Source organism: Bos taurus, chromosome 2 (assembly GCF_002263795.3).
Source record: "Bos taurus isolate L1 Dominette 01449 registration number 42190680 breed Hereford chromosome 2, ARS-UCD2.0, whole genome shotgun sequence".
Lineage (NCBI taxonomy): Eukaryota > Metazoa > Chordata > Mammalia > Artiodactyla > Bovidae > Bos > Bos taurus.
Window position 1 is genome coordinate 5,569,675 of NC_037329.1, and position 15,569 is coordinate 5,585,243.

At 44.0% G+C, this 15,569-nt stretch overlaps 1 protein-coding gene across 4 annotated transcripts in view; it reads left to right on the forward strand.

Annotated features, from left to right (window-relative positions):
- LOC112442302 (serine protease 58) overlaps positions 1–13,714 on the forward strand; it is a 28,160-nt gene extending 14,446 nt beyond the window's left edge. For 2 of the 4 annotated variants that reach the window (XM_059877707.1, XM_059877710.1), the window contains 5 exons: positions 9,820–9,898; positions 10,606–10,783; positions 11,010–11,260; positions 11,880–12,028; positions 12,398–13,714. In XM_059877707.1, the coding sequence (XP_059733690.1) occupies positions 9,841–9,898; positions 10,606–10,783; positions 11,010–11,260; positions 11,880–12,028; positions 12,398–12,547 (786 nt within the window). In that variant the 5' untranslated portion in view covers positions 9,820–9,840 and the 3' untranslated portion in view covers positions 12,548–13,714. Of the gene's footprint in view, positions 1–9,019; positions 9,472–9,819; positions 9,899–10,605; positions 10,784–11,009; positions 11,261–11,879; positions 12,029–12,397 lie in introns of those variants that run through there. The other 2 variants (XM_059877713.1, XM_024979001.2) reach the window with 2 other exon arrangements.
- The last annotated feature ends 1,855 nt before the right edge of the window (positions 13,715–15,569 follow it).

Sequence of the window (15,569 nt, forward strand, 5' to 3'; positions counted from 1 at the left end):
AGCTGGACACGACTGAGGGACTTTCACTTCACTAAGTTCAGTGAGTTCAACTGTCACAGCTGGCTGACTCAATGTCCTTTTTGAAATGTGCCAACAGACCTAGGAACCCTAGTAGGGGCCTTGGGAAAGGGCAGGTAGTTGGGCTTTGCAGGAGGACTGGCCTCTTGGCCTGATCGCCTCTTCATTCCTTGGTTCCTTTTCAAGTCAGGACTAGACAGAAAAGCACCACGCTTCCACCACTTCCATCGCCTTCTCTTCAGAGCTTTTCTAACAGGAGCTGACTTCCCACGGACCCAGGTCGTCTGAGTCATGGGTTCTAGGGCCTAAGTGTAACAGGAAACTGGTATGTACCAAAAATATCTATCAGAATAAAAACAATTTTTTTAATTTGTTTGAGAGGGTGGACAAGGGCATTTAATACAACAGTCAACATCATGGTGTAGAATTTAAATATACAATTTGAGGTAAATATTTGCTCAACAAGAAATACGTTTCCATTTTTAATCACTCCTTTCTTGCGACCCCTGGGTAGATTGCAACTGAGAGACCTATCTATAGGAAACTGAACATTTTCACAAGTAGCATATGAATTTTTCAACGCATTCAAAATACAGATTGGGCTGAGGTTATCAAAATAGAATCATATTTCAAAATAAGAAGTACTGTGAGTCAGGACAGTCACACCAATTATAGCAACCTTGTGTCTGAAAGGCGTAAGGCTTGGGCCAGCCTCCATTGTAGCAAAGCAGTGTTTTATCAAAATGGTGTAATTAGGAATGTGTGGCAATATTTTAACCCCTCCTCCCAAGGGTTCCACAATGCTTTTGTAACATGTTTATAAATATTTGCTTTCATGCCATTTTAGGGGGAGCTTTCCATATGAACATTTGGCTTCCAGTGAGTCATCCCCAGTCTGGTTCACACCCAAAAGCTGCTGCTTGGCTATCAGTGAATATTGGGCTCAGTGACTCCTTTATCTTTAAAATTGATTTAAATGAAAATGGAAAAAGTGATAGAAGGAGAAAGACATATTCAGATAGATATAAGAACACTCTTGTTTCCTTACAAGAGTTTGACACCTATGCACCATAATCTAATTACTATTTAAGCTTAGCTAAATGTCCGTATTATGATAGATTTGTGTTTGGCCTTTTAATAAAACATCTAAATAATTTTACCTGATGTTGTTACATTTTTCTAGTCATCATACATATTTTCTAGCTAAAAACATCTCAGAATTCAAACTATTAACCTGAAATTTAATTTTATTGTTGCAATTACGGTTATTGGATCCTAAAACCATCAACTAAAAAGCAACTAGAAAGATAAATCCCTTCCTACCTGCCCCCCATCTGAGCCACCAGGCAAGCTGTCTTGAGAAACCTGCATGCAGATCAGGAAGCAACAGTTAGAACTGGACATGGAACAAGGAACTGGTTCCAGATAGGAAAAGGAGTACATCAAGGCTGTATATTGTCACCCTGTTTATTTAACTTATACGCAGAGTACATCATGAGAAACGCTGGGCTGGAGGAAGCACAAGCTGGAATTAAGATTGCCAGGAGAAATATCAATAATCTCAGATATGCAGATGACACCACCCTTATGGCAGAAAGTGAAGAAGAACTAAAGAGCCTCTTGATGAAGGTGAAAGAGGAGAGTGAAAAAGTTGGCTGAAAGCTCAACATTCAGAAAAGTAAGATCATGGCATCCGGTCCCATCACTTCATGGCAAATAGATGGGGAAACAGTAGAAACAGTGGCTGACTTTATTTTTCTGGGCTCCAAAATCACTGCAGTTGGTGATTGCAGCCATGAAATTAAAAGACACTTACTCCTTGGAAGGAAAGTTATGACCAACCTAGATAGCATATTAAAAAGCAGAGACATTACTTTGTCAACAAAGGTCTGTCTAGTCAAGGCTATGGTTTTTCCAGTGGTCATGTATGGATGTGAGAGCTGGACTGTGAAGAAAGCTGAGCGCCGAAGAATTGATGCTTTTGAACTGTGGTGTTGGAGAAGACTCTTGAGAGTCCCTTGACCTGCAAGGAGATCCAACCAGTCCATTCTAAAGGAGATCAGTCCTAAGTGTTCATTGGTAGGACTGATGTTGAAGCTGAAGTTCCCAATACTTTGGCCACCTGATGCAAAGAGTTGACTCATTGGAAAAGACTGTGATGCTGGGAGGGATTGGGGGCAGGAGGAGAAGGGGATGACAGAGGATGAGATGGTTGGATGGCATCACCGACTCGATGGACATGGGTTTGCGTGGACTCCGGGAGTTGGTGATGGACAGGGAGGCCTGTTGTGCTGCGATTCATGGGTCGCAAAGAGTTGCAAAGACACGACTGAGCAACTGAACTGAACCCGCCCCCCCCCCCATATTAGAATTGAAGAAAATAAAGGTCCTTGGGTGAGATTAACTCTCTTTTGAACTAGAATAGCAAAACTTTTCTTTATGTAAATAAGGAAGCTACCGTTATTAAGCATATGAACTAGCACTGAATTCCCTCTGTAGTTCCATTTCCAAAGGGCAAAATTTGGGAGTTGGAGTGAGACAGTACAGATCTTGGGGGGTTGATATCGACATGGAAAGAAAAGAAATTAAAAATTGCTGTGCATAATAATCGGAGAAGGCAATGGCACCCCACTCCAGTACTCTTGCCTGGAAAATCCCATGGATGGAAGAGCCTGGTGGGCTGCAGTCCATGGGGTTGCTAAGAGTCCACTTTCACTTTTCACTTTCATGCATTGGAGAAGGAAATGGCAACCCACTCCAGTGTTCTTGCCTGGAGAAGCCCAGGGACGGGGGAGCCTGGTGGGCTGCCGTCTATGTGGTCGCACAGAGTCGGACACAACTGAAGAGACTTAGCAGCAGTGCATAATAATGGGAATTATAGGTTTTCTTTTAAAAACAATGAAATACCTTACAAATTAAGTAGAATATACTATTTATTCTCTCTTATTGGACTAAGAAGGAGTGCAGACACTAGCCCCTTGTACCTTGAATTGCATGCTGTGTTCCCACCTGTTTGCATGTTATGTAGTAAATGCTCAGGAATGATCTTTGTGCTCTCTTACCTCCTACAAACATCCTTCCATTTTTCTTGAAATGTATACTTCTCCTTGTCTACATTTCATTTTCCCCAGTTTTTATATGGACTTGGATATAAGACTATATCACTTTCTTCTTTAAGAAAAATGATCCTATTCATATATTGATGAATGACAACAGTCATTTAACCTTAGTATCAAAGAGACAAAAGGAGTGATGAGAACTGTGATAAAATACAAAAGTATATGCCCCATCTGAAATGAGTCTCTAATTCTAAACATCAGAAAAAATGGCAATAGGCAGATCTTCCAAGTTTTCAAAAGAAAGCCTGAAAGTATTTAAAATTCTTTAAAAACAAGAAATTCCATTTTAAGAGGCTCAAAACACCAATAATTACCATGGGAAAACATGGGACATTAAATATGTATACTTCAACCCACACTAGGGGAAGAGAGATATAGAAGGTCCTGAGAACCTTGGTGTCCTTCACGGCCCGTCTTCCACCTTTCAGTTCATCACCAACACATACGCTGTTCCAAGGGACCGTTGAGGGGCCAGTGGTCATCTCTGGTCCTCCTGTAGGAGCCTTTCCCTAATTTGCTCCAAAGTGAACACTTCACATTTGAATTCATTCTTACTGGAAGAGATGGGAAAATCTTAGGAGCAATTATAAGAATAGCAAAAAATAAACTCATATTGAGAGTCACTATTCTTTCACCCAGCAAATATTTACAGACTGTCTGCTACGTGCTAGAACTATAAAGTTTCTGTGACATATTAGGCACGATGTAGGCACTGGAAATGTATCAGTTTTTAAAAAAGCAAAAGAGCCTTCCCTTGCAGAAATTATATCCATTGGGAAGATAGACGATAAATAAAAATGAGTAAGTGTGATATGTGCTAGGTTAGATGGTGATAAATGCCATGGAAGAGTTCATTTCTCTGGGTCCCGCATGTGTAGTTGGAATGGACGTGCTTGGTAACTGGCAGAACCTCCAGTACAAGATCCCTTGTACTATGGGATAAAAGCTGTATTAGTTGGGAAGACCAAGTGAAATATCTAACATTTGCTCCCTCACTGAGATAGTAAATTAAAAACGGTATCACATCTTGGGGAAAGTGGCAAAGATTAGTGCTACCCTTTAAGATCTGAAGAATATAGGATGATATTCCCCATTTATCCCCATTTAATTCACCAGTCTTGCCCTGACAAAACTGTCTGATCCTGGAGAACACTAAACTCAACTGAATAGTTGCCCTAGTTACAGTTGCTATGCCAGATGTAATATCTCTGCTGGAACACATTAATATGGCCTCGTGTACCTCGTGTTGACTTGCAAATGCCTTCATTTCATTTCCACCCCCCAAGAAAAGGGGGGCTTCCCTGGAAGCTCAGCTGGTAAAGGATCTGGCTGCAATACAGGACACCCCACTTCAATTCCTGGGTTGGGAAGACTCCCTGGAGAAAGAATAGACTACCCACTCCAGTATTCTTGGGCTTCCCTGGTGGCTCAGACGGTAAAGAATCTGCTTGCAATGTGGGAGACCTGGGTCTGATCCCTGGATTGGCAAGATACCCTGGAGGAGGGCATGGCAACCCACTTCAGTATTCTTGCCTAGAGAATCCCCATGGACAGAGGAGCCTGGTGGACTACAGTATACAGGGTCACAAAGAGTCGGACACAACTGAGCAGGACTAAGGACAGCAGAGCACAAGAAAAGGTAACAGATGCCCATTAATAATGCAGGCGTTTTCTTTTTCCTTCCGTCATGAGAGAGCCCTAAGAAACCTGGACCACCTGGATATCCTGCATATCATCACAGAGATCCACTATAGTAGAGATACCACGCGTGGTGGTTTGCAAGTATGCCCACACATCCTTTGGTGTCTCTTCCTTCAAGAGGTGGAGCTTAATTTCTCTTCCCTTGAGTGTGGACTGGACTTAGTGACTAACAAATAAAGTGGTGCAGCGTGATGATGTGTGACTTCTGAGACATCCAGCTCCGTTCCTTGCTCTCTCTCTTGGGTCACCTGCTATGAGAGAAGTCAGGTTCCGTGTGATAAGGACTCTGAAGTAGCCCTACAGAGAGATTCATGTGCAAAGGAACTAAGTCCTGCTGCCAAATGCCGTTTAAGTGAGCCATTGTATTAAATAAAAGCATATCCTCTAGCCCAGTCAAGCCTTCAGATGACTCAGCATCTTGCCTGTAACCTCATGGGAGACCTTGAGCCAGAATCACTCAAGTATACCACTCCTGAATTCCTGACCTACAAAAACTGCGAGATAATAAACATTTACTGTTTTAACCTGATGTGTAATTTCAAAGAGAGCAACAGATAACTACTCCATCAGGTTAATCAGAACAAGTGATTAAGCTGTGGTGAGAATGTTAGAGGCCTTGTCAAGAAGCATGTGCTCTAGAGGGTAAAAGATACATCAGATTCAGCGGTTCTCCTTATCACTGTTCAGGGGACAGGGACACGCCAGACACCCCAGCACTGAGAAGAAGCGTCGTACCCAGTGGGCTCTTGGGGTTCTGGAGTTGGCGTCTTCAACACTTGGAAATACTGCATTGAACCATTTCCTGAGTGGGGTCCAGGATAGGAAAAAGCTCCGAAGAAGTCTCAGGTTATGGTGCGAGGAGTCCTGCTCCTTGAATCTTACAGCCTAGCAGAACTATGCTATTAGAGATATCTGTGATGGGGAAAGAAATTTTGTGGCCCTAGTAAGAGAATACCACATAGACTGTAGAGTTCTGCAACAATGTTATGCCATCTGCAGCAGAGACCATTCAGAAAGTAGTCCCTAATGTGCTACCATGCCCTGGTAGAGACAGAGAACGGATCTTGGAATATCCAGTGACGATGACACCAGAATTGTTCATCATAAGGTGTGTTCTGTCAGCTCCACTGAATCATAATGTCATGTGGGCCCCGGCAGAATTCTAGCAGGACAGAAGGGATACACGTAGGATCGGTCCTGGGCAGGGCCAGAGGACAAGGAAGCTGCATGAGCAGATGGCTCAGATGCCTGTGCCACCCGCCACCATGGCACTGTTGCCCCTTCCTCCGTTTACACGTATGCTCGTTTTAGGGGTGGGAGGCAGGGAGGTTCCCTGCCTTCCCTTATGACAAGCTCTTGGAAAAGGAAAAACCTGTGCTTGGTATACAGATGGGTCTGCCTGGTATGTGTAAAGTCAGAAATGGACTGCTACCTTATAACCCCATTCAAACATGGCCCTAGAAGACAGTAGTGAAAGAAAGACATCTGTGGTATACCTGGTCATCTACCTTGTGTGGAAAGAAAAGCAGCTGAAATAAAAATATATATGGGACACATGTCAGTGATGAAGACTGTGGCTGCTTACTTTGGAGTTTGGAAAGAGAAAGATTAGGAAATTGAAAATAATTGATTCTAGGGACGAGGCATGTGGATGAACCTGGAGGAAGGAGTCCATTTCTCCAGCTTCTGGAAGTATTGAAAGATTCCCATCTAGAAGATATTTTTTAAAACCTTCATATCTCAATTATAAGAATCGAATTTTTAGTGGATTTGAACATACTATCGAAAAAAGATACATGAATGACAAGTTCGTGTAAAGATGTTCATCATCATTAGTCATTAGGGAATTGCAAATTAGAACAAAAATGAAACACTATTTCACAGTTATGAGGACAGCTGAAATTAAAAGACTGAGCACACTGTATATGTAAAATGAATACAATGTTATCTGTCAATTATATCTCAATTAAAAAAACTTTTTTAAAAGACTGAGCACATCAAGTGTTTGTGATGATATAGAGGAACTGGAACTCTCATACACTTCTGGTGAGAATGTAAAATACTTTGGAAAATAATTTGGCCATTCCGTTAAAAGTTAAACCATCACCTACTATACATAATCCAGCCCTTTCCACCTCTAGTTATTTACCCAAGAGAAAAGGAAGCATATATCTACATAAAGACATACATGTATAGTGATTTCACGCAAGTTTTATTTGTAGCAGCCCCAAACTGGAAACAACCCAAATGTTCATCAATGGGTAAATAAATTAGCAAATTTTGGTATACCAATACAATGGAATATCACTCAGCAGTGAAAATAAATGAATTCTATAGTTACACAATAGCATCTATGAATCTCAAATTAAATATGCTGAGTGAAAGTAGCCAGATTTTAAAAAAGAAAACATACTGCGTGATTTATCTAAAATTCTAGAAAGTGTAACTGAACCTATAGTGACAGAAACCAGATTAGTAGTTGCCTGGTGAAAAGGTGGTGGTTGAGAGGGACAAAAGAAGGCATTACAAAGGGACAGAAGGAATCTTTTGGGAATATGCTCATTTACCAAATTTTACGCTTGAAACATGTGTAGTTACTGTATGTCATTATACTTCAATTAAACTTTTAAAAGAAGAAAAGATTAAATCTCAAGTCAATGATGTCCAGTACCTCATCGGTGGTTTAATCAAAGACCGTGATCTGGGAATACTGTTCCCAATACAACTCACAGGGCAATGGCCTAAATCAAGTCAGAGAGCATAGATTCCCTGGAGTCAGGTCAGTGTTGCAGGCTGTTGAGGGCTTTAAGTCAAAAGATAAATAAAAAGTGGTATTCACTCATTCATCTAAAAAAGTTGTGTGTGTGTGTGTGTGTAAAATCTGTGTGGTGCCAGGTACCGTGCTAGGGTCTGGAGGCACATTGTTAAATCAGATATAAATCCTGTCCTTAAGGACGTCAAGGTGTTATGAACCAGGTAAGTAGAGCTGCTTGAGTCTGAGACCTTCCAGAAGTATGTGAGGGTCTGGCAGGATGAGCTATGAGTGTGCAAGTGTCAGACCCAGGTTAGGAAGAACCAGGATTGGGCACCAAAGCAGAGCTACTTTGACCCAGGAGGACCTCTAAGGATTCGGTTTCTGGCCTTCTGACATCCAATCTTGAGCCATGCAGCGGGGGTTTTGGGCAGGGGCAGATCCCCTGACAAAGAGTAGGTAAAGTAACTGCCCCCAAGTATGTCTGTACAATGAGCCAAAGAATGCAAGGAAGCATGCTCAGTAATGGCCAAAGGAAAAAGCACTGAGGAAACTGGCTGGCCTATAGTAGAAAGTCCAAAATAGAGGAAAAAGAAAAAGAATGCTCCAGGAAACCGTTTGGGGATTGGAGGTGATTGTTGATCAGTCCCTCTGTCATGTTCCACTCTTTGTGACCCCATGACCTGCAGCACACCAGACTTCCCTGTCCTTCACTATCTCCCAGAGCTTGCTAAAATTCATATTCATTGATTCCGTGATGCCATCCAACCATCTCATCATCCCCTTCTCCTTCTGCCTTCAATCTTTCCCAGTATCAGGGCCTTTTCCAATGAGTTGGCTCTTCTCCAATACTCTGGAGCTTCATCTTCAGCATCAGTCTTTCCAACTAATATTCTAGGTTGAGGGTTGAAGGGATTGGAGGAGTGGACTCAAATTGGAATCTGAGAGCTCTTAAAATCCAGTCTGAATAAGTGGAGCTCAGTGAGTATCAGACAAGAATCAGCGCAGATAGAGAGCAGAGAGGCAGTGTTCCTCAGTGTGGTTAGTGATGCGGCCAGATCAGAGAGTGAGTGGGAAACCTCACTTATGGCTATGAACTCAGAAAGCACAGCTAAACATTCACAGCCAATCAGAGGAATGCATTCAAGAGTCAGGACCACTATGAACTCAGAAAAGTGAAAAGTGAAAGTGAAGTCGCTCAGTCGTGTCCAACTCTTTGAGACCCCGTGGACTGTAGCCCGCCAGGCTCCTCTGTCCATGGGATTCTCCAGGCAAGAATACTGAAGTGGGTTGCCATTTCCTTTTCCAGGGGATCTTCTCAACCCAGTGATCGAACCCGGGTCTCCTGCATTGCAGGCAGACGCTTTATCCTCTGAGCCACCAACTCAGAAAGCACAGCTAAACATTCACAGCCAATCAGAGGGATACATTCAAGAGTCAGGACCACCATTTGACTAAATGCTAGAGGAGGAGCCAGTGCTTGCTTGCCAGCCAGGGTGTGCATAGATGACCTTTGAGGAAGGAAGTCAAGGGGCATTTGACAGGAGAAGAAGGTATTCAGATCAGGGCAGAAGTAGGTGCCTGCAGGTTACTGATGGGAGATGCTCAGGTGTGTGTGGGAGCCAAAGCAAGAGGCCTAAAAGCCTGTGATTTCAGGAGATGAGGACAATGTGACATGAGGAGAGGATGACAGGGGGGTAGGGCCAGTGTGACACGAGGGCAAAGGTCCTCACATGACAAGGATCAGTGTGACATGTGAGAGGGCTCGGCGGGCTAGGTGAAGGGGGCCTGCACCTCACAGAGGAGGGAGTTTATTTTTAAGTTAAGTGCTGGTAAATGTCACACAGAGAGGAAGCGATCAGCCACGCTGACTGAGGACCGGTGAGTAAACCTAAGGGCAACAGAGAGCTGAAGTATCACCAGTAGATGAGGGCAGACAGGACTGGCCAGCTGAGATTTCTCTTTTCCAATAAAGGAGAGCAAAGTTCTTGGCTTACAGCACCTCCCCCTGGGGGTCAGACATCTCACCTTGGATAAATTGCCCATACTGCAGTGGAGTATGGGCAATGTCTCTCTAGAGAGACAGGGACTGTCTTTCTTCCCTCTGATGCCATCCTCTCTTAGTTCAGAGTCACTTGCTCCCTTGAACCTCCCCACCCCTTTGTGTTATTTCTCCCCTTGCAAAGCTTCCTGAGCCTCAGGCTGGTTGGTAATTCACTCCCTTCCCAGGTCTTCTTGCTGGAAGAGGGTATGGAGACAGCAGACATGAACGGCTTCCTTCTAGTCTTCACTATTCTGACAGTGGCTGGTGAGTGCAGATTCCTATTTTGGCTTAAAATTTTGAAAAGTTCATATTGGAAGAAAGAGTAGGAAATGGGTATAGATAACAGGGGTAGCTCAGCTGGGAAAGAATCCACCTGCAATGCAGGAGACCTGAGTTCAATCCCTGGGTTGGGAAGACACCCTGGAGAAGGGAAAGGCTACCCACTCCAGTATTCTGGCCTGGAGAATTCCATGGACTGTATAGTCCATGGGGTTGCAAAGAGTTGGACACAACTGAGCGACTTTCACAAGTGATCATCAGAAGGTTAAGAGCTCAGGACCCCAGGGATTGGTAGTTTCCTAGAACTCTCAGAGGTAACTGGATTCCACTGACTTTTCCCCTGGCTCCATGACCACAAGAGAAGATTCAGACTGAGATGAGACTTTATGCAATAGAGGGTGGATATTGGCATCAAAAAAAATGTGATTTTGCTATATAGCTAAGAAGGATGTTTGAGGAGAAGAAGGAAGAAAGGAAGGGAGAGGAAGTGTGAGTGAGAGGGAGGACACAAACACAGAGGGGGGTCCAGGGGGAAATTAACAGAAGGGCTCTGAAATAGTTTAACAGTCCCTGATACACCAAAAACAGACGGACCATTTCAAAGCACTTCCACACAAAACATTCCAGACTCCCATCCTCTGGAAAGTCTGCCCCTGCCTCTAAGATTCTGCCTTCCTGTCCCCATCCGACAGCAGCAACAACACCCGGAACACCACCAGCAGAACAGGCAGACTCAGTCGAGCAATTCTATCAGGAGAACGTCCAAAATGAATCAACCTGTTTGGTCTTCCTGAACTCAGAAAAGGACACCTGTCTGGGGACCCTGATCCACAAACAGTGGGTTCTCACCGCAGCACACTGCTTCTTACCGTGAGTGATGGGGTCCTAGAGTGAGAGGCATGCCCCGCTCTTAGTCGCTGGGGTGGCTCAACCCTGAAGAGACTTGCATGGGGGAACTCTCAAACCTAAGAAGTGGTTGGAAGGAGGCAGGAAATAGATCCTGGTGGTTATGAGTTAGATTCCCCAGTAGGATGATGCAAGATGAACAATAGAATAACATCTATTTCCTCTGCTCATCCTTCATGGCCTGTTCCAGATTTCTTGAGATGGACATTGCTATTTCAGATGAGCGTTTCCAAAAAAGGATGGAGGGCTTAAGACCCATGCTTATTATCCCACATCCAAGTTTCAAACAGGATTCTGCCGAGCATGACATAGTGCTCATCAAGCTGACACGCCCCCTAAAGCTCAACGACCAGGTAAAACTGGCAGCTCTGCCCAGCCCCACGACCAACAGGATGGACAACTGCGCTGTTTTTGGCTGGGGCTGGTCATGGCAGAATTCTGGTGAGTGACCCTCAAGACGGACTCTTAGTGCTCCTTGACTGCCCACTCTGTGAGGGTTGTCGTATCATTGAATTATTAGAGATCAAGAGAGCTGATAGGGTCCTGAGAACTTATACATCTTAACTTCTAATTTTATGAATGTGGAAATTGAGGCCAAAATTGGTCATAGGATAGACCTTGTCTTATAAGGGGTAACATGGCTATGGATGGCTGGAGGTCTCTGGAATCCTGTATTCTTGACTCATTTATCATTCAGATGCAGGTGAAGGGTGGGGGCGTGTATGGGTGAGGAAGGGGTTGAGGGTCATCCTGCTGGTGACGCTGAATGTGGCTCCTCCTTTAGAAACTGACAGAATTCACAAGTAAAGCCGTGCACACCCAAGTCCAAGGCACGCAGTGTCCAGCACCGGAACCAGATGCTGGCTTTCTCGTTTCATCTGTTTTCTTCTCTGGTTCCCTTTCAATTTATTTTTTCTTTCGTTGAATGACAGAGAGGTTAATTACAGATAAGAGGGAGGGGAGGAGAGAAGAGAGGGAGATGAATGTGTGAAGGACCAAAGAAAAATAAACCCTGTCTCTCTCTCCACCCCGCCCTCACCCTGCATGTGCACGTGCTCAGAGCCAAAGCCTGATGTCAAGATAAACCAGACTGTCTCTTGCTTCCCTAATGAACATTGTGAAGCTTCCCCTATAGGAAAAATGCCTGTTAAGATCACAGAGAACATGTTCTGTGCAGGATTGTCTCTGGAGAGCAAACACACGTGTAAGGTAATTCTTTCCCCTTGGGCCCTCCCAAGTTTGTTCTGGGACACTGTTCGGGGGTCCACATAGCTCCTTCAACACAATCCAGTTTCCTGTTTACATCCAAGAAGAGATCAAGGTAAATGCGGTCCAGGAAGAACCAATCCTGAATGAACATGAATGTGAGTGTGGAGACACCTGAGTGTTTCCTTTCTCTATGGCTTCCGCTGATGTAGCCTCGGGTGAGTGATGGCTTGGGTCCCAGATGGCCACCAGACATTTCTCCCAACCCTCATCACCTGAATCTTTCTGTCTGGGCTCCTCAGATGGGCACTGGGTACGAGGTTATCTTTGTTCTGGCTACTGTGCCTGACCCATCTCTCCTCTTTCTAACAGGAAGTACTTGCTGCCCCAATCCTGTGCCAAAATCAGCTCCAGGGGATCTTATCCTGGTCAGAAGGGTGTGTTCTGAGAGGTGACGTTGGCTACTACACCAAGGTTTCTCGCTATACAGACTGGATCCACAGAGTCATCAGCGCTTACTGAACTCTCCCTGTTCCCTCTCCCAGCAGCCTCAGACCTGGGTCTACCATCCGTGACCCTGTTTCCCTCTAGCCCCAGAAAAAGACGGGAATAGAGTCTTTGGTTGTAAGAAGGTTTCTCTTCCTTCTGTTCCTTCTTGAATGCTCTTCTCCTTTCTCAGTCCCAACCTGAATGATCATTGAAGGATTTGAGCTGGATAATGTGGCTCAGATGGTAAAGAATCCACCTACAATGTGGGAGACCTGGGTTTGATCCCTGGATCGGGAAGATCCCCTGGAGGAGGGCATGGCCACCCACTCCAGTATTCTTGCCTGGAGCATCCCCATGGACAGAGGAGCCTGGCGGGCTGCAGTCCATGGGGTCACAGAGTTGGACACGACCGTAGGGACTAAGCACACCATGCTGTCATAAATGGGATGACTTCTCACCACTCCTTGCCTTTCTTCCAACTCTCTACTTACCTGCTGTGGCTCCTCAGACCTTCCTGGAGTCATGCTCCCCAGCCTTCCAAAGCACATGTGACAGTAAGACTGAGCACCTCTGGCTGCCTCCTCTGTCTGACATCACTTACTGCTGAGTCAGCCTTCAGTGTGTGCTGTCTCACTCTCTCATATCTAATCAAGTGGCAGTAATGCTGGGATGTTAAACAGGCTGCCGGCAGTATTACTGTTAGAAATGGAGGCTAGAATTTTATGGGGACAAGAATTATAAAGATGTCAGGGACTTCCCTGGTGGTCCAGTGGTTAGAACTCCACTCCCTGCTTTTACTGCAGAGGTCCTGTGCTTGATCTTCAGTCAGGGAACTAAGATTCCCACAAGCTGCAAGGCACAGCCAATTTTTTTTTTTTTTTTAATTATAGACCTTAAAAAGGTTAGGAGATGAGGGAGGAGTTAAATGGGTCAGATCACCAACAGGAAAAGAGGGACAATCTCCGGAGAGATCTTTCCTAATGCTAAGCAAGAAAACTCCTAGGTGGCTGCAAAGAGAATACTAGAAGCAACGGAGAAATACTGAAATCTGAGTGGCTGTAAGTGTGTCTCTGTGTGTGTGTGTGTGTGTGCATGCGCACACGCATATGCACATAAGCCTGTGTAGATTGGAGGGGGTGTGCCCAGAATGATCTCACTGATCCAAAATCTTTCTTACACCAACTTCCAGTTCAGCTGATTTTCTTCAACCTTGCTTTCCTACCTATAAAGGTAGGAGGCTACCTTTATAAATTATTAAATTGTTTAAAAACTAAAATATGTCCTATATTGTCATTCTAACAATTTATTTTGGAAATGTTTAAGACAAGCAGTTGCAGAAAATATTGCAAAGAGTTTCTGGGTAACTAATATCACCCCAGTGATAGTATCTCCTATAACCATAGTAACATGTCAAATCCAGAAAATTCACAGTGGCTCAATGCTGTTTACTTACATACAGACCTTATTTGGTTTTACCAGTCTTTATTCACATACACTCTTTTTAGGGGGTAAAATTTGAAGTGTTACCACATTTGTGGATTTCTATAACCGTTGCCACAATCAGAATCTAGAACTGTCCCGATAACAAGGAAGAAACTTCTTCGTGTTACACTTGAAAAACCACCTCAATAATCACACCCTCTTCCAGTCCTAAGGCTTTGAAACCACTGATCAATCCTCCAATCACTGCAGTTTTGTCACGTTGAGAGTGTCGTCCAAAATGCAATCCATGTGACCCCACTGCGTGTTTTCGATAGGTGATGTTCCGGGGGTCCTCTCACTGCCGTCTCCTTTCTGTCTGAAGTTCATTTAGCCATTCTCGTGGAGCAGGTGTGCTGCTAATAGATTCTCTTACCGTTCCTTCACCTTCCTTCCTGAGGGATACATTTTACTTGGTAAAGAATTCTGGGTTGACAGTGCTTTTCTTTCAGGACTTGAAAAATCTTTACCTCTTCCTTCGACTGTCCTTCAAGTTTCTGAGGAGAAATCTGCTGTCGTTTGAATCATTATTTCTCAGTAATCCATTGTTTCTCTCTAGCTGTGGCAGCTTTACAAGAGTTTTCCTTTGTCCTACGTTTTCAGAAGTTTGATTATGATGTATCTGGGTGTGAAGGCCTTAAAATGTATTCTATTTAGGGTTCACTCAGTTTTCTGAATCTGGAAGCTTATGTCTTTCACCAAATTTGAGCCACTGTTTTTTCAAATGTTTTTCTGCTCAGTATCCTGTTTCTTCTTTGGAAACTTTGATAATGTGAATGTCAGATCTTCTGTTACTATCCCACAAGTCCGGGGGATCTATTCATTTTACTAAAAATCTCTTTTCTTTCTGGTGCTCATATTTATCATTTCTATTGCTCTAAGTTCACTGATACTTCTGGCACCCCATTTCACTATTGAGCCATTGTTTTAATTATGTTTTTTATTTTTTATACTTTACATTGCTTTCACATCTTGGGGCCCTTGCTGACCAGAGAGAGACTGGCCCTCCCAGAGCTAACTAATTCCTTCAGAGAGCAAATGACACTCCTTCACGTGCTTTTCATATTGCAAACCAACCACTCCAGGGCCCATATCCCAACAACCTTTCTCACCTAACATTCACACATCAAGCCAGTATTTCCCCTGCCCTAAATCAGCACCCCTGGGCCAAGTACTAGACAAGCAGAGACCACCACTGTGACCCAGTGGCTATGAAAACTCTCCAGTCCTTACAGCCACTATGGAGAACAGTGTGGAGATTCCTTAAAAAGCTGGGAATAGAACTGCCGTACGACCCAGCAATCCCACCGGCTGGGCATACACACCAAGGAAACCAGAACTGAAAGAGACACAAGTATCCCAATGTTCCACTATTTACAATAGCTAGGACATGGAGCAACATAGATGTCCACTGGCAGATGAATGGATAAGTTGTGGTACATATACACAATGGAATATTACTCAGCTATAAAAAAGAATGCATTTGGCTCAGCTCTAATGAGGTGGATGAAACTGGAGCCTGTTATATGGAGTGAAGTAAGCCAGAAAGAGAAACACCAATACAGTATGTTAATGC